Source organism: Sciurus vulgaris (assembly GCF_902686455.1).
Source record: "Sciurus vulgaris genome assembly, chromosome: X".
Taxonomy (NCBI): Eukaryota; Metazoa; Chordata; class Mammalia; order Rodentia; family Sciuridae; genus Sciurus; species Sciurus vulgaris.
This window is the reverse complement of record NC_136471.1, coordinates 132101163-132125030: the sequence shown is the minus strand read 5'-3', so window position 1 is coordinate 132125030 and position 23868 is coordinate 132101163. Positions and strand designations below refer to the sequence as shown.

General features: G+C 42.0%; 1 protein-coding gene and 1 long non-coding RNA gene across 3 annotated transcripts in view; one reads left to right on the top strand and one right to left on the bottom strand.

Moving 5' to 3' along the window:
* LOC306650885 overlaps positions 1-23868 on the bottom strand; it is a 461164-nt gene that overhangs the window by 231009 nt on the left and 206287 nt on the right. The window lies entirely within an intron of this gene.
* WWC3 (WWC family member 3) overlaps positions 5709-23868 on the top strand; it is a 113335-nt gene continuing 95175 nt past the window's right edge. For both annotated transcript variants that reach the window (XM_079123128.1, XM_079123127.1), the window contains exon 1: positions 5709-6327. In XM_079123128.1, coding sequence (XP_078979254.1) covers positions 6044-6327 — 284 coding nt within the window. In that variant the 5' untranslated portion in view covers positions 5709-6043. The remainder of the gene's footprint in view (positions 6328-23868) is intronic.

Here is a 23868-nt window from a genome sequence, read left to right as displayed (position 1 = left end):
TCTGTGACCATAAAATTCTTCAGATTTCTTTTGGGCAGGGGTTAAATGCATTTTCTTTTTACCTTGAAAAATATAGACCACAAATTATATAGCCAGTCCTGGATAGGGACACCAGGCAAGGGGAAATGTATAGAAAAAAGGCAAAAATCAAATTTTCTTTATAGTGTACTTGGCCTACAGCTAGCTTTTGTCCATTTCTACTTCCATGCCTTGGAAGACTGAATGAATTTCGCAGTGACATAGCCTAAAGTTGAGACACAGATCCAGGCTCTTAAGTGGACTCATCATGCAGGACATGGGTAGAAGTGACTTGTGATCACATTTTGCTCAATGACTGATTGGCTCAGCCCCCCCTTAAGTGATAAATAAACCCTTATTTATGTAGTTAAGTGAGGAAAATACTACCCAGATGACTCTTTGAATCAATATTATAGTATAAATGTTATTAAAAATTACACATATTTTATAAGGTTTCTCAACCTCAGCACTTGTGACATTTGGACTGGTTAATTCTCTGTTGTGGCTGTTGCTGTGAGTACTGTAGGATGTGTAGTAGCATCCTAGGTCTCTACCCACTAGATGCCAATAGCACCCCTGTCCTGGTTGTGGCAAGTAAAAGTGTCTTCAGATACCACTGCTCCCCCTCCTCTGTTGAGTGTCACTAATACATACCAACCATGACCATTTTGGAACTGTTGTTTCAGGATCCAATGAGGTTATTTGTATTAATGAACTCTTCCATTCATGCTACAAAAAGACTAATTTGTAACACTAGTGTCACCAAATGAAAAAAAAAAAGATTACTCATTACTGTGTGGGATAAATCCTCTTTCTTGTTTCTGCAAGCCTGAGACTTCTGAGCTACTCTGCTTGGCTCAAGCAGAGGTCTGCAGTTTTAAGAATCTGTTTTTCCAAATACACAGGGGACCACAGTCATAATCCTAAACAGGAGAGAGTCCAGCTAGGAGGAAGCATCTGGCTCATGGCAGCTGCATCTTCCTAAAATTATGGTTTGCCTGGAATAAATTTTAAATTGGCCCACTAGCATTGTATTGAGCAGAACCCATGGGATGGAAAGGAAAAGAAGTAAAAATGTAGCATTTGGAGGGGAGATCTGGAGAGGAAGGAAGTGGGTGATGCTGAGTTTTCTTAAATTGGGGAGAGAAACTGGTCTGCATTTTTTTTAAATCTCAATTTTACTAACCCAGGTACACATCTACACAAATCAAGGAAGTCCCACTTGAGAACAGTGCTCCCAGGTTCCTGGTGTACACAAAACATCTGAACAATGACTGTTTTGATTGCAAGTCAAATAAGTGTCTAAAGTTTATGTCTTTACATAAAGTCATGCAATAAACATCGAGGAATAAGCCCACCCCAACCCCATTCCAATTCCTGAGCTCAGGAAAAGAACTCCTTAGGGATCTTTGCATTTCCCTCTTCCTTCTCAGCCCCAAAACCAGCAAGACAGGAATGAACAAGAATAACATCATCTAATCTTCTCCAAGGCTTGAGGATTTGCATTATTTAAGTATATGAGAAGCACCCATAATTGAGTAATTATTCCAGCATTTAAAGAATGTCAAACAATGAACCATTTCTTCTTCTGACCAAATCTAGCCCATTTGTTTTCCTGCTAGCACAATGTGTAGAATTACTCAATGTGTCACTTCCTAGAATGCTATATTGTTTATACAAGGTAGGCAAGATTTCTCTAGCAATACTGTATTTATTTTTCTCACTTTAGATTTGATGATTGCAGCCATCATGGATTTTCCTTTCCTCCAGATTCTCAAGTATTACAAATGTGCAGATCCAATTTTATATCTTACTTTTGATAAAAAGGCATCCTTTGGAGGGAGGGGTATATAGAGAAAGCAGAACCTAATGGTAAAAAGTTTTAATCTCTGTCCTTGCTTGTTTGATCTACTCCAAACAATCATTTTTAAGGACAGTGTTCTGCAAGTTCTACATCAATTCATTTTAACAGCTTCAGAAAGGGGATTTTCCAGAGGGTCTGGGTGGAGGAGAACAAAGGTATTTGCATGTCCTTTCCCTAGAGCCTAAGTGGATTTTTCCTGAGCTGTGTTTTCCCTCTGAAATCTTGGTGGGAGGATCAGTCACTACAGTGCTCAGACTTACGTTGCTGGTATTACTGTGGAGGAAAGAAAGAATGCACAATTGTGCATTCAGTTAAGACTACAGACTCCTTTACCCTGCAGTGTTGTATGTGTGCATGTGGTTTTTAGTTCAACATGGAAAGCCCCACTTGACTGTAAGAAAGACAAGTCTTATTCTCCCTAACAGTTGATGCACACGCACACTCACACATGTGACTTCCCAATTTATGGCAAAGCTGGAAGTCGAGAGTTTCTTCATCCCTCTACTGACTTCTTTTCCTTTCCAACTATATTCATAGGTTTTTAGGGACAATCAGCAGATACCTGGAACAAACAGTACAAATCCAAAAGGACTAGTGGGGGTAATAAAGGTCTCGGTCACCCCAGATTCTGCCCGCTTCCTCTCTGATTCAGTTCCTTTTAAGAAGACAAATGCAAGAACTTCACTTCAATTATTTCAGACAGAGTGGTCCGGAAGTGGTGGTAGGGGCTTGCAGATTAAGCTTTTTCAGGGAGGGTCTCCAATTTGTCTTCATTGGCATGCCCCTCTTATCTATTAATGGGCAGATCAAATGAAGAATACCTATTAATGCTATGATGATGAATTCGGTTCATGTTTACCCAGTGCTTAGACGAGAGCATGCACAGAAGAGACTATCTTAGGTCAGGCTCTCTAGAAGTGGCTGAGATGAGGTTCTCATGTGAGTGACTGATCGAGGGCATGCTTACATGTGTATGAGGGGCAGAATAGGGCAAGGGAGGAGCTGATAAAGCTATAGTTTTGGAGGCATCTAGCTTCAGCTCAATTGCCTGAGGAGCTTGGGTGTGAAGGGCACTAGAGTTTGTCCCACTAAGACGAGGTGGTCTGACTGTTATGCTGCACAATCAGTTCCTCAGGGGTAGGTGGGTATAACCTGTCAGACATCTCTTGTCAGCAGAGGATTTTCATTATTCTCTGGAGAGAGGAGCCTGTGTCAGCAAAGGCCATTTGTGCCAGGTGCTGCAGCATCTGCTACACAAATCAATAAGGATTTGATGACAGCACCACAGTTACCCAGGGGCAAGAGCTCAGAACTTGGGAATCTTAAGAGCTCAGTTTCCCCACCCAGGATACCTTTCTTTCAGTCTCACAAAGCCAAGTCCTGAACTTGAGGCTGACACCCTGGCTTCGTTTGTGGGCAAGCCACCATTGTATTATAATTGCCTATTTCTTTGTTCGGTATCCCAGGGAGCACAGACTCTATGCTGTTCTGTGCAGCATCCCAACCCCCAGCACAATGTCCATGTATGATAGACCCACAGCTCATCTTTGCAGCTAGTCAAAGCTGGTAGAGAAGGTTCCTCACCCCAGTGAAGGCCAGTCAACACTGGCCTCCTTGAGCTCCTGATTGGATGCAACTCCCCCCACCCCTTTCACTTTATCTGGTGCTGTTTTCTTCTTGCCTCATCTTCTGTACATCCTTCTGTGTGTGGAGTGAGTACCTGCTTTCCTTCTCTTTCCACCTCTTTATGTACAGGTTTCTTCACTCCAATATGCTTCAGTCCCATTCACAGCAGTTTTGTGTGATAGATTTGTATCCAGATTTGTGAGATTCCGAATGACCATGTGCCCAGGAGGGTGGAAATGCAGCTCCAAAATGGCCATGTTGGGTGGTAAAGTGACTGCAGGATGGGTGGAAAGGGAGGGGAAAAGAAGACAGTAGCAGCCCCACTGGTGATGAGTCATGCCAACCAGAAGGGAAGATGTCAGAGCAGGGACACCCAAGAATTTGGGGAATTACCTGGCACATGCTACATCACAAAGTACACTTGTCCCTCAGTGTCTGTGAGAGATTGGTACCAGCTCTCCCCCCATATCCAAATTCTTGGATGCTCAAGTCCCTTATATAAAATGGTATAGTATTTGCCTATAATCTACACGATCCTTCCTATACTTTAAATCATCCCTGTTACTTGTAATACTTATTATGATGTAAATGCTTTGTAAGTAGCTGTTATGCTGCATTGTTTAGGGAATTATGGCAAGGAAAAAAGCCTATACATGTTCAGTACAGATGTAACTATGCATAGGCCTAACTACATAGTACACACCAGCAACAACATGATGTTTTCTGTCCTTGGTTGGTTGAATCCTGGAACTCAGAACTCCTGAGCAAGAAGGGTCAACTGCATTTGCTTTTATAACCCTTTTCCCTTTTACCTTGGACACCTAAAAATTGTTCATGTTTCACTAAAAGAATCTAAGCAATGGAATTTCTACCACGGAACATTTGGGTTGGAGTACACAGATCTTAGAGACATTCCTGGTGGTGTCTGTTATCTTCACATTCTTCTTTTGAGAAACAACTCTTCCCCTTATAAATTAGTACTATTTTACAGAAAAAAGAAAGGTAAGCACTTTTTTGAAAATCTCACCGGAGGAATACAAATGACTGTGAGTATTTGGGGGCATTTTGCTAGTCTCTTTCCACGTGTATCTGAATCTGGATCACTGTCAGACTATTTTACTAGATATTTTTGTATCAGTGAAGTGATTAAAAACCTCACTGATCCTTTCCTGCATTTCCCGGCATACTGTCTTACGGCCTGCCCTGGCTGTGGAACACTAAGTAGCTGGGGGATTGGGAGCAAGATACAACTCCAACTCTGGCTCTTCTTTTCTCCACTACAAGATGTGTGGTGAACAGAAGTGAATAGAAGTTACCATCTAAGGTTCATTAGGAATTGACCCGGCTTCCTCCCCAGCAGTGGCCTACTTAGATCTCTGCTCAAACTGTCAGATCCCACAAATGGATTAAGAGCTCAGTAAGGGTTATGAGGTCCCTGTCTAGAGTGGAGACCTTGGGTAAACCCTCTGGGGTTCTTCTGGCAGGGACACGAAGTGGCCACCTGCTCGGCTGCCCACTTCCAGTTGTGTCCTCCCTACCTCACCCAAGAGGACCTCTGCGGGTTCCTCCTCCAGCTCCCCAGTTCCCTCTGCCTCTCCTCAACGTCTTTACCCACTTTTGCGGGACCAGCTTGGGTATTCTGGAGACCCGCAGCGCAGCCCCCAACTCCGAGGTGCGCAGAGAGGAGAGGACCCCAGACGTCCAGGGCCTAGGGACTGGTTAAATGAGGTGCCTGCCTTTTCTCCAGAGAACTGTTAGGGCCCTAGGAGTCAACCACAAGCTGGCAGCGCCTGCAGCCCGGGTGGAGCGTCCTGCTCCGGGCCCTCCTTTCTCTCCGCGGTGGCCCCGGGGGCGGATTGACGTGGCGGCGCCCATCCTGGCCCGGTGCGGTTTCCCAGGGCTGGAGGAGGTGGTGGAGCGGGAGCGAAGTGGGAGGAGCGCGGAGCAGGAGAACCAAGGCAGAGCGGGGGCAGCCGGGGATGGGGTGGGGTGGGGGTGGGGCAAAGTAGCTGAGAGCTGAGAGCTGAGGAGGAGTCCCTGAGGGAGACTGGAGGAGGAGCTGCGAGCGAGCTGGAGCCGCTGAGGGAGAAGGGCCGTAAGGGGGAAGCACAAGGCAGAGGCCGGAGGAGGAGCCTTCGACAGATTGAAGGAGGAGCAGGGAGCAGGGGAGGAGCATCTGAGAAGGGGGTGGAGCCTGTAGCGCCCCGCCCCTTCTGACCGGCTGCACCGAGGAACGAAGATGGCCGGACGGGCCGCAGGAGCAGAGGGGCCACCGACAGCGGTGGCTGCAGCTCCGGCTCTGAGACTGTGACTTCGCACGAGGCAGCGACCCGGGCGGAGCGGGCGGAGCGGGCGGCTCAGGCAGCGACACACAAGCCTCGTTGGGCGCCGGTACGCGGGCGCCCGGTGGAGGATGCGCCGGGTGCGGCGGGCGGCTCCCCGCGGCCGCCCCCGCGACCCGGGCGCCGGGCAGTAGTGCTGGCGGAGGAAGCGGCGCGCGCGGGGCGGCCGGGAGGCGGCGGGGCCCGGGCCGTCATGCCGTGGCTGAGTGGCGGCAGGCGGCGACGGCGAGGACAGTCGCGGGAGGCCCCGCGGGAGCCACCGGCGCCCGCGCAGTCCCAGCGTGAGCCGCCGCCGTCAGCATCCCCTGCTGCGGTCCCCGCACCCTCCGTGCCCACCGCTCCGCAACCGACGCGTGCTCGAGAGAGCGCCGAGCTGCCACTGCCCGCCGGCTGGGAGGAGGCGCGCGACTACGACGGTCGAGTCTTCTACATCGACCACAACACGCGCCAGACATCGTGGATCGATCCTCGCGACCGGTAAGGGGGCCGCGGGACCTTAGCGCTGGGGGCCACTGGCCGGGGCTGTGGGGGGATGCACTGGCAACACGCCTAGCCCAGTGCAGGTCCAAGAGCCCGCGGGCCGGAGCAAAGATCTGGATACCCCTGTCCTGGGGCTCCAAGGCCAGCATGGGTGCTATGATCTGGGTGTCTTCACTCCCAGGGCTGGTAATGGATTGGAGCCCTGCGGTCCAGCTATGATCCTGGAGTTACCATCCCCTAGGCCCAGGGAAAAGACAGAGTACGCCAGGAGGCCCTCGGGTTTGGGCGAAGTTTGTATGTTCCAGGGTTGGGGCAAGGATCCATGTCCCCAGTACCCCTATTCCCAGGGCTCTGGCCGAGGATGTAGGTGTCCGCTCTACGGGCCCTGAGTCTCTGGAGCGCAGAGTCCTGGCCTCCTTCTGGTCCCGTGTCGCGGAGCGGACACTCTGATTCGGTTCCCTCATGTCACCCGCTGTCCGGGGCCTGGGAGCTGGGCCCCTGGAATTTCCTCTCCCGGGGCTGACGGATGGCCCTCTTTTCCTTTTTCTGCGGCAGCCTCGCCCATCCCTGCCCCGGGCCTCTGCGGCCCACCACACGGGCTCAGGCGAGATGAGCTGTCACCTTGTATCACAAACGTGCGCCCCAGCTTCGGGGTGTGGGTTCCTTGTCTGGCGGGCTCAGCCTGGTTTCCATCCGAAGCCTAATGCCAGACAGACACTCCAGGGATTCCCAACCCTTCTGGAGTTGGGAGAAACTGTTCCCTAACTGTTGGTTTCCTAGCGCCTTAAAAATCAAGTTAAACTTCTGTTTGAAATAGCCTTGTGTACTGCAGCCCGAATGGAATATGATTAGTCCCATATGCTTTTGGAATAAGTGAAAAACATGAGTTTAAGTTTCCTTTTTGTGCAAGATATGCATAGGGCACAAGTTGTCTTATTATTCATGTAAATAAATCTGATCAAGTAAAAACAGATTCTTCTAAAAACACTACCAGATTTTATTTAATTAATTTCATGTAATGAAAATGTTCCTTGACTTTTGTTCAATTCCAATGGTTCATCTGCTTTTGGAGAGATGTGTTTTTTGTGGTTGAAACCAAGTGTTTCCACTGGTTATCTGATATCTTGTCCTCTCTCCACCCTGGTGTGAGTGCCAAAAAGGAAATACTGCAGGCTTCCTAGTGATTTCAAGACTGAAAAGGCCCAGTGTGGTGACATTGTGCCTGCTTCCTCCCACCTACACAGGAAAGGCAGCCTGCATGGCACTGGCCTTTGAAAATAAACTTGTAAGGAGGGAAGCTGCTGACTTGTTTGAAGATTTTTCTAGGTTCAGATGGAGAACAATAAAACAAAACAAAATGATGGAGGTTCCCCAATATTCTCTCTGAACATTGCAGACTTCTGGACTCAGAAACTTACATAAATCTGGCACAATTTTCTGGGTTAAAAAGATGCTTGATTATTTTGAAAATCAGGTGACATCATATTATAATTTCAACCAAATGGTAGAACCACATCTGTTTGATCAAACCTTAGATAGTTCAGGAATTGGTAGAACTGCTTGGAATGTGGCGTCCTTTTGTACTTTTGTCTGTTAAAAGCCCAAACAACTGGAAAATGAACCAGTTAAAAATAGTGTTTTGCTTAGAAAAGGCTAAGGCTCATTTTATGAGGGTAATATAAAACAGTTGTGGTTGTACTGGAATGGAGATTCATGATGAAAGATATAAATGTAAGAATTTTTGTTTCAGTGGTGTAACCTGTAACAGGTATGCAGACCAGCTTGTAGGATCTTTGTTTCCATATATTTCATACACATTTCCTATGCTCCTTTTTCCAGAAGTCTGTTTGTTACTGAATAACATTTTTTACCCTTTTCAGACATCACTTACATTGTAGATTCTTTAAAAGTCCTGTTTCTAATGCTAAGTGTTGACTGAGTGAACTAAAGTGGATATTTTACTTTTTTTTTTTGGTAAAGTAAAAACATGCGTATACTTTTATGAGACATTGTTTTTATAGTGAGTGAAAATTCAGCCAGGGACAGCTTGAACTTCAGCTCCCATAATACCTTGCCCGAAATATGTATGGAATGTTCAGCAAGCCACAAACATCTCCGTAGAGTGTGCTGAAGGGTGTAATAGTCATTCTTCTTCCTCTTTCAAAATACAACATTGTCGATTTTTATAGGTGACTAGTAATTCTTTAAAGTTGTAATTAACTTTTATTATATGGATGGGACTGTATGTCAGAGCACAATGTTTTCTCCATGTGCATCTGACAGTTAAAACCCTTTTTGTGTTGTGTTTGCTTCATATGACTGGAAAATGGTGTTCAAGAAATGAGAACTTTTACCAAACAGTTTCCAATGGAAAGCTGACAGGAGAGAGACAAATAAAGAAAAGGTTTCTAAATAAAATGAAATTATGGAGAAATAGATGAATTCAATAAGTTAGGTGAAAATTGTTGACTTTAAACATTATTTCACATACAATTTAGTAAAACCTATAATAGCATGAAATATGTTGCTGTAAGCAAAACTAAGGACCAAGGGATGTAAATAAAATCGCTTCTAGAGTTTTATAGTAATTTCATTCAGTACTCTGTTTAACAACATTTGATATTGCCACCTTGGAATATTGGTGAATTATCATAGCTCTATTTTTTAAAATTACAACAAAGAGAATACAAGCCTAAGGAAACATCTTTACAGATGTGGCTCCACGTGTGGAAAAAGTCTCAGTATTTTATAAACAGATTTTTTAGTTTTGTTATTAATCTTTCTTAGGTTTAAATTCATTATTTTATAGACTGATACTGTGCATATAATTTTTATAGTGAGTTTACTGGTAATAGTATCCAAAAACTTTGTTACAAAGTCAATTCACTATTTCTATGGCTGGTATTTTCTTTGCATAAGTCTTAAGTGGCTTACATTAGTGACATACATATATTTGGTATATATTAACTCAGTACAATGATCATCTTATTAAAAGGTATTTACCATTTGGCAGAAAATATGGAAAGAAAAGTTTTGCAACTTTGTAAAAATTCAGTCCCTTCAATAGTTGTGTGTATATATATATGCTTCCTGCAGGTTTCTTTTGATATTATTCTGTAGAAGGACCTGAGTTGTTGAAACTGAATGTTCTGCTTCCTGTAGCTCAGCTGGAGTTGTACAATACTGGAAATGCCAGCTCTGGGCATCTTAAGAATGGTGGGAGAAGTCACATTTGAGATCAAAGTAGAGTGTAAATAATTATGATGGTGGTGGAAGACTAAGATTATATCATAGAATGAGCTTTTGGGGACCCATTTGTTCACTACACAGGATTTGGCCTGTAACTCATGAAGGAATTTTGTGATATATTAAAAGTCTTCTAAGCAGGTTTTTGCTTTTTTTTTTTAAACAGGAAAAAGAACATACAAAATTTATTATATGCCTAAGGCATGGGAGTCTTCATCTCCAGCCTTTTGCTTTAAGGAGAAAACAGTACAAGGCTCCAGAATTTGCCAGGCTGGAGTCCCATATAACAGCCAGATAACATTTTTAGTTCTTGAAACCTTTATTTAGTGTTAATTAATAGGAACTTTAATTATATTTACCCTTATATTTACCCTTATAGAGTCTATTTCTAGGTTCTACATATTGTCCGGGTTGAGCTTTCTGATAAACAACTAATTATTTCTCCATTTTTCATCACATAGTATTTGCATGAACATGAGTGAATGCCTGGCTTTTAAGGCCAGCAGGGGTCAACCCTGGAAGATCTTCTATTTCTTCCTCTTAGATTGTCAACCACCACTTTTTGGTCTAATATTGTTCTTTTTCTCTCCCCTCCCCAAGACAAGTGACTGGAAAAGTCATTAATTTCTAAAAATAATCCCTGGATGTTTGGAAATTTCTCAGTTTCCTTCTCTTTCCTTTCATTCTGATTTGGGAAATGAAATATTGTGTGTCACTTTTTCTGGTAGGTTCTACTTCAGGAGCCCATGTGTCAAGTGACATGTTCAAGGTCACCTGGTAAGCCTGAGGAGGCCTTTTAGACCTTTAGCCCAGGTTCTTTTGATAGTGTTGGTTTCCTTTCCAATAAATTCAATAAGATTAATCTGATGGAATAGAAGTAAAGTTAAATTCTACTGAGTTTAGTTACCCTACCCAATTTAAATTCAATAAGGTGAATAAATATTTATGGAGAGGGTTGATCTCCTTTGTACTGGGATGATGTGGAGACGAAGTTTGTTGGTAGATAGACATATAAAATGAAGAGAGTAATGATCACAGGGAATTCCAAGATTAATTGAATTCTTCACTTGGTAATCTTCCCAGAAAACAAGGGAGCACTCACTTGAGCCTGGGGTGGCATTTATTTTCTGTCCATTGATCTCCTGGGTTGAGGGTTTCTTGTCCTTTTATAGTGCCAGGCAAGATAAGGGGAAAATAAGAAAAATGCTGGAGTCGAGGAAGTGCTGGGTGTCTTCAGAATAATTCAGTTGATTCCCTGAACTTTCATGTGAAAACTGACCAAGTATTCATGTGAGGGACAGAAGACTCTAGCCAGACCATGCATAGTTTACACTCCCACAGCTTTGGGGCTGGAAGAGTTAGGAACATTTTGTTCAAGCTCCTCTTTTTGCACTTGAGAGCATAGCCAAGTGTTGTGTTCTGTTTGTAGTTAGAAGGGCAGGGACTTGAGCTGGGGGTCTTCTGACCCCCATCCAGTGCTCTTTCCAGTGTACTACCCAACTACCCAATCCCCACCCATTTTTAAGCATCCTACCTCTGATCATTTGCTTGTTCATTCATTCAACAATCGTTTGTTGCATAACCTCTTGGTCTTGGGTCTTCTTTCAGGGTTCGGGACTCTAGTAATGAGTGGTCCCCACCCATGGATTTCTCTCTGCTGGGATCCCTTGACTGTGTGCATTTTATTTATTCATTTATCTATTTGTTGTAGTCCTGGGGATTGAACCCAGGGACTAGTGCATGCTAGAAAAGTACTCTACCATTGAACTACACCCCCAGCCTCTGACTCTCTGAATATGATGATACATGTTGAGTGCTAATTGTGTGCTAAACACTGTAGACATTGGTGTGGATGTTTTCATCAAAAGCGCATAATGGCTATGTGAGGTATAGGTGGACACATGATGAAACTGAAGTCAAGGGAGGTTAACTTTGTGATCTCATGCCCATGCTAATGAGGGGTACCATCTCTATCACTCCAAAGATGAGCCCTGGTGTACTACCTGTACTTGACCCTCCCCTGGTCAGGTAACCGTGTGCCCCTTGCATTGTGCTAGACACACTGGTTATTTTTATCTTGTGTTTTTTTGCTGTGGTATGATGACTCCTTAAAGATGTAAATGTCTTAATCTCCAAAACCTGTTAATAAATTACCTTCCATGGCAAAACAGTCTTTGTAAATGTGATTAAGTTAAGGATCCTGAGATAGGGAGATGAACCTGAATTATCTGTGCAAGCTCAGTGCCAGTATCATCACAGGGGTTCTTGCTAGAGGGAAAAAGGAGGGTGAGGGTGGGAGTCAGAGATTGATATGTGACAATAGAAGCAGAGGTTGGAGTCACATGGTCATGAGTCAAGGAATGTAGGCAGCTTCCAGAAACTGGAAAAGGCAAAGGAATTAATTCTCCCCTTGAGTCTGCAGATGTAAAGTAGCCCTACTGACACGTTACATTAGCCAAGTGAAACCGACATTGGACTTCCAACCTCCAGAACTGTAATATAATAAATTTGTGTTGTTTGAAGCCCCTTGGTTTTTGGCAGTTTGTCACAGCATCCTTTCCTAGGGAGAATGGAAGCACCTGGTCAGCTTATTGTCTTTGATAATAGCTTCAAGAGCTGACATTTATCACATGCCTATGCAAGTACTATGCTAAGTATTTTAAAGTCATTTCTCCACCTGGTCCCTCACAGTGCCCTTAGTAAGTCCTTGTTTCTAGTGTGGAGTCTCACATTGGGGACTCACATCAATTAGGATGCACCAAGTCATATCTGATGAGCTAGCTAATAGCTAAGTATGGCATGGTGGGTAGGCTGGATTTCTAAGAGCAGAGGTAGGTTGGAGATAATTGAAGGTTTTCTCAAATGGCAATGGGAATGAACCAGAGCAATCTGGAGCATTAGGGCTAGAAAAGATGGGGAAGTGCAGAGGATTTAGGTGGTGCTTGAACTAAGGCCAGAGAACTCAGGAGGGGTATTAAAGAATCTTGCTACCACCTTAGGAGGAACTGAGGAACACTGGGCCAACCTGACAGCCTTCTTTTTAACCATTCTTGGAAGCCTTCATTGTTTGTTATTGTTTTATGTGTTTAATAGTTTGTTGACAAAGAGAAACATGTTGAATCCCTCTAGTTACTGTATTGATAAGCGGTGTCCTAAAAGTGATCCAAATCATGACAAGTTACTTTGGACCAGGATTTCTTAACTTTGGCACTCTTGATGTTTGTGACAGTATAAGTCTTTGTTGTGGGGGCTGTCCTGTGTAGCATAGGCTGTTTGGTAGCATCTGTGGCCTCTACTCACTAGATGTAGATGCCAATAGCAAATCTTCCAGACTTTCTGTTTTGATAATCAAAAATACCTCCAGCCAGGTGTGGTGGCACAGGCCTGTAATCCCTGTGACTTGGGAGGTTGAGGCAGAAGGATCATAAGTTTGAGGCTAGTCTCAGCAACTAGCAAGTTCCTAAGTAACTTGACAACACCCTGTCTCAAAATAAGAAAATAAAAAGAGCTGGAGATGGAGATCAGTGATAAGTGCCCCTGGGTTTAATCCCCCCCCCCCCAATAAAAACCTTCCAGACATTGCCAGATGCCCTCTGGGGGGCAATATCCCTGATTACAGTGTTTCATTTTTAGCAGCTGAATTTGTTTCATGCAGATTGACAGTTCCTGAGATACTATGTAATAATAGGTAAAACCACAGAGGCTTGATTTCTGTGTTTCCATGAAAAAACAGACATTAAACATGTTTATATGAAAAAAACAAATCAGCACATGAAACTTTGTATATTAGTATGTATGTTGCTGAATTCTGATAATTCTCTCAATTGAGAGGTATTATAATATGTCAAGTGTATATATATGCAGTGAAACAGAAAAAAAGAATCCATTCACACTTTATTGTGAACAGAATATAGGGAGCTGACCAGGCCTTTTGAATATGTAGGCATATGTGCATGCACATGCACCTACACATGATATCAACTGCTCAAGATTTCCAAGTCATTTGAGTGTCCCTTCCATGAAGGAGTGAGAATATTGCTTCTACCTTGGCTCAGAAGATGTAGAAACACAGAGCAAACACATCTTGAAAGGCTGCTTTTTGAAGCTGTGAGATTCCAAGGGTATCCATCTGGAAAGTCTTCTTTTTCTTTCTTTAAAGATGAAGGGGTTCAGGGAAAGAGTGGAAAGGGGGCAGGAGGAATGTTGATAATAAATGAGGATGGAGGCTGGCTGTGCAAACATTTAAACAAAACTACAAAGAAAATAATTGCACTTAAGCAGCAGCATAATTATAGCACTTAATCATAAATATCACATGGTAATCTAAATGATCAAAACAGAAGAATATTCAATAAGTGTTAGTACATCTGCTCAGTGGCAGCCTACACTCCCAGTATGAATGCCAATGATAAAAACTGCAGGGCCACATGGGGTGGAAAATACATAATTGAGAGTACTTTTTGCTGGTGGCAAAAGCAGAAACTCCAGTTCAACTGGCTTTAAAGGATAAGGAGATGTTGTTATTTTACATTTCACATTAGAAAAGGTGCTGAGGGCAGACCTCTCCAAATACTCATTTCATTCATTCATCTACTTTATCAAGGACTCAGTCTTTCCACTCTGCTACTCTTGGTTTCTCAGCCAGCTCCCTCCTGGTTCTGTGGCAGCAACATGGTCACCCAGCACCAGGTTTACATGGAGATAGGAGTCAATTAGCTGGAATTCCTTCCATATAGGTCTGTAGGACAAAGACCTTTTCCCCAGCCATGTCTATCTCACACCTCCACAGTTCACTGGACAGGTCTAGGTCCTGTGTTCCTGCCTCAGCCAATTGCAGACATAAATACCATATGAGTGGCTTAGAGCAACCTCAAGTACTGTAGATATTAGGACTGGATAATTCTTTGTTGTAGTAGGAATGTCACATGCATTGTAGGACATTTAGCATCATCCTTGGTTTCCACCTACTAGATGCCAATAAAATCCACCCACAGATGTAATAACTAAATATGTCATTAAACAAATTCTGCCCAATATCCCCCATGGGGTGAGATCCTTCACTCTTGAGACCCAACTACAGGAGCTTCAATACGCTTTCAGGAGGATTACCAATCTCTGCAAGCCCAACTGTAGTGCTCACTCTGTAAGTATTGTAGAATGAACTCATGCTCCCATATTTACCATCACTTGCCAAAGGTCCACCATAAAAGATTCATCCAACAGCAATTCACAGAGAAGTGTCCATGCTTTCCCCAGCTCCTCCCTGGCCTCCCATCCAACTCAGCGTTAAATTGTGGTATGCAGACACTTGATACAATTCCAAAGTACTAGATAGGTTTCTCATGAAAAGGGAAGCTTAGGTGAACTTCAAAACATGATGCTAAGTGAAAGGAGCAGATGTAGAGACAACATCTTTGTTGTACTGTATGATCTGAGTTCTACAAAATGTCCAGAAGGGACAAATCCGTAGACATGGAAAGTGGATTCGTGATGCTTGGGACTGGAAATAGGAAGGGCTGGTGACTTCGAATGGGCCTGAGGCCTTTTTTAGGGTGATGGAAATGTCCTATATATGGCAACTTCAGTAAATTTACTAAAAATCTTTGAATTGTACATGTGAAATGGGAGGGACTTATCGTATGCAGCCTATACCTTAATAAAGTTGTTTATAAACATTTTTTAAAGGGAACTGACTTTTCAATTCAGGTGGCTACCTTGACTTTGTAGGTGTAGAGACCAGACTATGTAGATTAGACTTGGCAGTATGTAACCATGCAAAAGGTTTTTTAAGCTTCTCAAAATGTCCATCCAATTGTCAGGGAATCTTGCCAAGAAGCCACATGTTAACATTTCCTAGGAGTTTTGCCAAGTGGAAGGGGAGAACAATACCATGTAACAACCTGGTAATCATTACTAGGTTAAAAATATAGCTGGTTTTTTACCAAGGCAACCAACTTTTTCATTCAGAGCAATTTCTCTTATAGGGTGACTCGCCAATACTTCTGTTTGTTTTAGTAAAGTCGAAGTGATATCTGGTTACCTGGCAGCATTTGGGGTAAAGTGAACTTTGTGGTTAAAGGAATGATTGATACTTGGGCCTTTAAGTATCAACCTTCTTTTCTTTTATACGTTTTTGGAAAAACATCTTAATATTGTATCATATACTTTTTGTAATATTTTCCTGATAGTTAGGACTCATACAGGTGAACATCAAGGTTGACATGTCCTGGAATGTACCACTAACTGCATGGACTGCCTAAGTGTGGGTTTCCCTGATTTTAGGCATTGAGTCTGACTCCTGGCTTTTCCATTTGCTGTGTGTCCCAAGGCAGGTTACTTGGGCTCTTTGGACCTCAGTTTCCTGTTCCATAAAATGGGGACTGAGTATTTGCCACTTTTGAGGATTCAGTAAATGGGGCAAAGCATTTGATCAATGTCTAGTACAGAACGGGCACATACAGTTTGTTTTAGTCAGCTATCTCACTGCTATGACTAAAAGACCCAAGCAGAACAACTGTAGAGGAGGAAAAAATTATTTGAGGGCTCACAGTTGCAGAGGTCCTAGTCCATAGAAGGCTGGCTCCATTCCTTGGGGCTCAAGGTGAGGCAGAACATCATGGCAGAAGAGTGGTAGAGGGAAGCAGCTCACATAGTGATCATGAAACAGAGACTTCACTCTCCAGATACAAAATATTTACCCCATAACCATGTCTCCAATGAACACTTCCTCCAGCCACACCCCGCCTACCTCCAGGTACCAGTCAGTTAATCCAATCAGGGATCAATTCACTGATTAGGTTAAAGCTATAGTCCAATCATTCTCTTCCGAACCTTGTACTGTCTCACATACAAGCTTTTGGAAGACACCTCACATCCAAACCATAACACAACTTAATTGGTTTTATGCTTGTATTCTATCATCATTCAATCTTGTGCTTCTTCAGTGCCTCTGGTCTTCAGCCTATCAAAATTTCCTTTCTCCATTATATCACTTGGGCTTCTGAGTTGTTTCCTTATTTTCCTTGGAAGTGGATGGCACTGGGGGCTTGCCCATATAAAGACAAGTGCTCAGAATTCATGATAACCATTGTTCCTCCCTGCTTGCAGCTCTTCTTTGCATTCTCTTGATTCTGTGGCTGGGTAAGTCAAGTTGATGGCATTGAAATGTTACTAAAGAGAGGTAACAGATTAGAGCAGAGCCATCAGATTCTTTCTGTTGAGGTCCAGATGGTAGATGTCTTAGACTTTACAGACCACAGGAACTCTGTGGAAACTACTCACCTCTGTTTTGTAGAGCAGAAGCAGCCATAAATAATAATGAATGAGATGGCTGTGTTGCAATAAAACTTTATTTACAAAGACAGGAGGCAGGCTGAATTTGACCTGCAGGCAGTTTACTATTCCATGATCAATGTCATGCTTGTTTGTTTACCATGTTAATATAACCAAAACTTTTATATCATACTTTCATTGTAATTGAATTAGCCTGGTTACAAATCTGAAAATGCCCTGAATATATACATAATTATTGAATTATAGGGTGTGAATGTCATTGTATTCTGGAACTTGAATGTAGCACTCAGTGATATTAGAAACTATAAAAAGTTCTTATCATATGACTAAACTTTCTTCTACAACTAGTAGACAGATAGTAAGAACAGGAGTTAATTGGAAGCATCTTCAGCTACATCTTCTTGGCACTCTTGTACAATACCTATGAGGCAGTTTTCTTGTTTGTGTCAACAGCTTTTGGATGTATAAATGCACAGATGAATTTACTTTTGGAATGAAGTTTGCCCAAATATCTGTGCCTTTTGTGTCTTAGAAGGAAACCCACAGAGTTCAGAGTGAAGGAGGTGGGAGCAGTTTGTCCATATTGATGCCTCAGAAAGTGCTTGCTTTCATGGTGCTCACAGGCCCATGGTGGGAAATGGAAAAGTAGGTGAAGTAGGTTAGAGAGAGGCAGTAAAGAGTTAATTTCAACATCAGCTTCGGTATTTTCTTAGCAGCATGTGCCCAAAGCTGTAAAAGATCTACATACTCTGAGGTTCACAAATTCCACTAAAATAGTGGTGGTCCTCAGCCAGGGATAATTTAGCCCTCCAAGGACATTTGGCAATGTCTGGAGACATTTTTGGCTGTTATAACTTGGTGATGGGTGGAAGGATTGTGTGCTAAGGGCATTAGTGGGTTAGAAGCCAGGAATGCTGCTAAGCATCCTATGGTGGGGCCACCATGCACAGGATGGCTTCTCATGACAAAGAATGACCATAGTTCTTAGGTCATGAATATGCTCCAGGGGTCCAACACTGAGCCATTCGTGGACAGCCCTTGTTCATATGGGGCTTCCAGTGTAGAGGTAGCAAATAGCAATAAGGAATATGTCAGTACTTTTAGAGCAAAAACTCTGGCAGGTGAAGTTGACAGAGAGTATGGCACAGGTGGCCATTTGGGGAATCAGGGTAGCCATTCAGGAAGATTTTGAGCTGATGCCTGCAGGAGGGTGATGCGGGAACCTGAGATATCTGGAGGCAAATGGTTTCAGGGAGAAAACCACAGAAGAGAGTTGAGAGTGATGGGTCCAGTAGGAAGTAAATGGGTTGCAGTAGCTCTTGAAGGGCCGTTGCAGAGATTCCGTGATTCTAAACAGTTGGGGAGCCATTTTATAGGGAAGACTTTTTATTGGGGTTCTTCTGATTGCTGTAGGGGACCAGTGGGGTAGAAGATAAGCAAGGAGACTGGTTAGGAGAAAGGGCTGCCAGCAGGGCCAGTCAGTGGTGGTTTAGGCCAATCAATGATGAAGCAGCAAGGGTGCTCTCAGATCTAGACGTGATTTCTCAAGGCCATGGATCCCATGTTTTTGTTACCTGTCTGATTGACCTAAGAATTCTTGAGGGTCTCTCTCAGAATTCCTGCTGGCTTGGGGAATAAAGGGATCTGCCAAAATGGATATCAAGACTGTAATGCTTAGCTCAGCATAGAGGAGGTGTTTTTTTTTTTTTTTTTTTTTTTTTATATCCTGAACTCTTTCTCAACTTTGCTGTTGGGGCTGTGAGGAATTCCATAGAACAGGAAATGCAGTGCAGTGCATGCACTATGTTCTGGTTGTTTTAGCAATTTGGCCATGTACTTAGAGATGGAGTCTTCAGAGTAGATTCGTGTATGCTTTCAGAATGTTAATATAAGTAATTGTGTTTAGAAACTGTATTTTATAATTCTTTTAAAAAGTGATGATGGGTTGCTTTCTAATGACTGGAGTGGTATAGAATCTAAAATGACAGGTCTAAAGTTCACAGTGGTCAACTCTGCAGAGCTTGTCACATCCCCCCATGCCACAGGAAAATGCTAAATTTTCTTTAGAATCACTGCTGTAGATATACTGATTCAAAAGACATTCCAGATAAATCAAATTCTGATTGACCTGATCATGTTAACTCAAGCTTGTTATCTTATTAACCTTGGTATTAAAGGCCAAGACACCATACACCAATCTTTCCTCCTCCCCAGTCCATATCATAAACCTCCAAAATGTCACCGTGTACATGGCATATTGACAAAAATGTCAAGGATTACCAAGAATAGCTTCTTGGATTCACACGGAGTTGCAAGAGAAGGACAGGCTAGCTTTTGCATTTTAAGTGCCACTGCAGCGGCCAGAATCAACAACCAACATTTTTTTTTTTTTTCAGTTCTAGGGATGGAACCTAAGTCCCTGATCATGCTAGGCAAGGGCTCTACCACTGAGTTACACCCCCAGCTCCTGATAGGTGAATTTTTTCTTTTCTTTTTCTTTGAGACAGATGGAGTCCCTCTAAGCTGCCCAGGTTGGCCTCAAACTCTCAATTCTTCCTTCAACCTCTTGAACAGTTGGGATTACAGGTGTATGCCACCATGCCCAGTTCCAAAACTTCTTGTGCTCAGCTTTACCTTGGGACTTTAGACATATTTATTTCCAATTTTTAAATATAAACACATATACTTATTATGCTTCTAAAATTATTAGTAGAATTCTTTTTGTTATGCCACGTTTCACCTAGTTCTTTGAACATACCAATGGCTATAAAGTTTTACATAAACCTGTGACTGATTTTTCCTGAGTCATTGTCAGTGTTTCAGCTCTCAAGCTAGCACCAGCTCAGTAAATATTTGATGGAATCCAAAGTCTGCATTTCTTTCAAATGGGCTAATTTTTCTCTTGTTATATAAAATAGGGAAAATATCACTTTCAATCTATTTAGGAGTGGTCACTAACCATTCTTTCATTGGTTGGAATATATATCATCCCTTTTTTGCACCAGTGAAAATAACACCTGAGCATTTTACTTCAGGGACAAAAGCTACTTTTATCTCATTTTTGGAGTTCAAAAACCAAGTGTTTTAATCCCAACCAGGTGGTGGGGAACAAGAGTAAACTATTCCTTCCACCTTCATGACCTGTGAGATTGGTTTGTGGAAGAACCCTCTCCAAGCCCATGGAAGGTTCACAGATGATTTGAATTTCTCAGTTCTTCAGTTCAATGTGAGATCTTCACCAATTATATCATAGGAAAAAAAAAAAGCATGCCCTAGTGTCTTTCTTTTCTTTTCAGTGATTTTTTTTTTTTTTAATGTCTCACTGGTATTGAGTTGCTTTACCTCTCCCACTTGGAAGAGGGTGCCTTGGCATATTCCAAACTTCTAAAATAAATGAAAATTAGTAAATTTTCCATGAAGGAAACCAATGGCATAATGGTACCTCGAACATATGAGTTACTTTAGTTGGTTTTGTGAAGTGATTGGCCAGCAGTGTTTGCAGAGCTGGAAGGTATAAGAATTTTTTTTCTTCACCAAAAAGGCAGCCAGGCACAGTGACACACCTGTAATCTCAGCAACTCAGGAGACTGAGGCAGGAGGATCACAAGTTCAAAGCCAGCCTCAGCAACTTAGCGAGACCCTGTCCCCAAAATAAAAAAATAAAAAGGGCTGGGGATGTATAGCAGTGGTTGAACACTTCTGGATTCAATCCCTGGTTAAAAAAGGCAGCCCTACATTAAAGTTATAGTATTCCTATTAATGAATGGATTTGGAAGAAACTGATGTTCATAAGTTCTTTTTTTTCTCACATGACTTCTGGCAAAAATAAAGATGAAACAGAAGTGTGATCCTTAGGTCATGATTCTTTTAATGGTCAGATCTTATACTTACTGGAAAGATAGTATCAAAAGATGAACTCTTCAGAAACAAGAGAAAGAAGGTCCTACAAAAAGATGCCAATCACATCATAGTTTGTTAATGAAGGGGCAAATGAATATTATGGAATATTATGTGAAGTGATCACTCAAAGTAACTACCTCCACTCCAATGAAATTGTTTAATAAAACATTCTCACCATGTCAATCAATATTGTTAATACCTGGGTTCTGAAATACCTGTAAGAACTATCCAAAGTAAACAGAATTGGAACATTGTAGGTTGAAGCTTATTTTGGGTTGGATCTTGCTCCTCAGATTTTGCACAGGAATCACAACCTTAAAGCACTGGTCCACGAGCAATCATATGGCTGGATTCTTCCTACTGAGTGACATCTCTAACCACTGGTAAGCCAGCTCTGAGTTAGATCATTCTTTGTTGTGTTGAGCTGGCCATGGCTGCCACCAAACTTTTACCTACTCATTTAGTACTTGTTGGTTTTCCTGAGTCCATTAATGTTTGCCCTTATTTGGTATTACAATGAACACACAATGGTCCACTGATACTTGAAAACAGCTCTCTGGTTCATTGGAAGCATTCATTTGTGCAGACTAAACTATCTCTAGTTCTTTCCATCATTCTGGGAGCATGATTTTGAACACACTCACTGTTCTTATTGTGTTGCTCTTCCATGCCTCACAGCTGTGTTTTTACCATTACCTGTATCTTCTGAATACTACACTTCCACTTATATTGTTTTAAAAATATTTTTGGTTATAGAGAGACACAATAACTTCATTTTATCTATTCCTTTTCCTGTGGTGCCAAGGATTGAACCCAGTGCCTCACATCTAGTAGGCAAGTGCTCTACCACTGAGCCACAACCCAGCCCCGTACTTATATTGTTTTAAAATGAATATTTTTTCTTTAGGAAGACAGAAGGAGCAGTAATGTTATACTCTTTACCCATGATGAATACAGCATCAAATAAAATGCTGAGGTTTTAGCTACAGAAATGCTCCATTTTATATCTCTAGCACTTGAGCCTGGTGCTATTTAATCCTAGCTGCAAGTAAATTTAACCTGGGAAGCTGTATATTTGTACTTATACACATACATATACTCTCTCTCACTGCTCCACCCATAATATTCTGATCAGCAGAGCCCAGGAAGCCCCTGATAGTTATTTTTTCCATATTGAAGAACAACTCAATTGAAAAGGTGCAAAAGAACTAAACAGACAATTCTCAAAAGAAATGCAAATGGCCAACAAATACATGAAAAAATGTTCAACATCTCTAGCAATTAGAGAAATTAAAATCAAAACTACATTGAGATTTCATCTTGTTCCAGTCAGAATGGAAATTATGAGTAATCAAATAATAAATTTTGGCAAGGATTTGGGGGAAAAGGTACAGTTATACATTGTTGGTGGAACTGCAAATTAGTGCAACCACTCTGGAAAGCAGTATGGAGATATCTCAAAAAATTACGAATGAAACCACTATATGACCCAGCTGTTCCACTCCTTGGTATATATCCCAAAGCTCTAAAATCAGCATACTAAAAGGATATAATCACACCATTATTTATAGCAATTCAATTCACAATAACCAAGCTATAGAACCAATCTAGGTGCCCATCAACAAATGAATGAATAAAGAAAATGTATATATGCACAGTAGAGTATTACTCAGCCATAAAGAATAATTAAATTATGTCATTTTCTGGTAAATGAATGGAACTGGAGACCATCATGCTAAGGAAATAAGTCAGATCCAGAAAATCAAAGTTGAATATTTTCTCTGTTATGCAGAAGTTAGTCCAATATAAGGGGGAAAAGAAGGGGGGAATTCCATCAAATAGAAGAAAGATCAGTGAAATAGAAGGAGATTGAGAGGGAGGGAGGAGGGACGGGATAAGGTAAGAACAGTGGAATGAATCTGACCTAACTTTCCTATGTACATGTATGAAGATACCACAATGAATCTTCCCATTATGTACATCCACAAGACACTAAAAAAACCAAGTAAATAGCAGAAAGATCCATTGAGTAGGAAGGAAAAAGGGGGAGGGAGGATGGGAGGAAAAGGGGAGGTACTGGGGGCTGAATTAGAGGAAATTATATTCCATGCTTTTATAATTATATCAAACGATTCCTAATGTTATGTATAACCAAAAGTAACTAATAAAAAAAGAAAAACACTTAAGGAAAATTTACACAACATAAAACCAATCACTAATGATTTTAAAGTGTACAATTCAGTGACATCTAGTACATCCACTATTTGCAACCATCACCTTTATCTTATTCCAAGACATTTTCATCAGTCCAAATTCTAACCCTGTGACCATTAAGTAGTCACTCTTCATTCTTCCCCATCTCCAGCCCGAGGCAATTACCAGTGTCCTTTGTGTCTCGTGAATTTGCCTATTCTGGACATCTCTCATGAATAGAATCATAGAACAGTGTCTTCTTGTGTCTGTATTCTTTCATTTAAGGCACTGTTTTCAAGATTCATCCATGTTATAGCATGTCAGTACTCCATCCCTTTTTGTGACTGAGTACTACCCCATTGTATAGGTAGATCATATTTTGTTTATCCATTCATCCTTTGATGCTTCCACCTTTTGGTTATTTGGAGGAGTGTTCATATGAAAATGCCTGTATAAGTATTTGTGTCCCTGCTTCTAACTTCTCCCCCTCCCTATACTCTCTATGTGTAGGAGTAGAATTGCTGGGTCATATGGTAATTCTGTTTAACTTTTAGAGGAGCCATCAAACTGTTTCCAGGAGCAGCTACAACATTTTACATTCCCATCAGCAATTTAGAAGAGTTCCAGTTTTTCTATATCCTTGCCAGCACTTGTTATTTTGTATTTTTTCTCTGCTTTTTAAAAAATAGCCAACCTAATGGGTGTGAAGTGGTATCTCATTATGGTTTTGATGTGCATTTCCCTAATGACAAATGATGTTGGGTGTCTGTTCATGTGCTTGTTGACCATTTGTATGTCTTCTGTGAAAAAATTTCTAAAGTCCTTTGCACATTTTTCAATTGGGTTGCTTTTTGATGGTTAGTTTTAGGCATTCTTTACATGTTCTGGATACTAGACATTTATCAG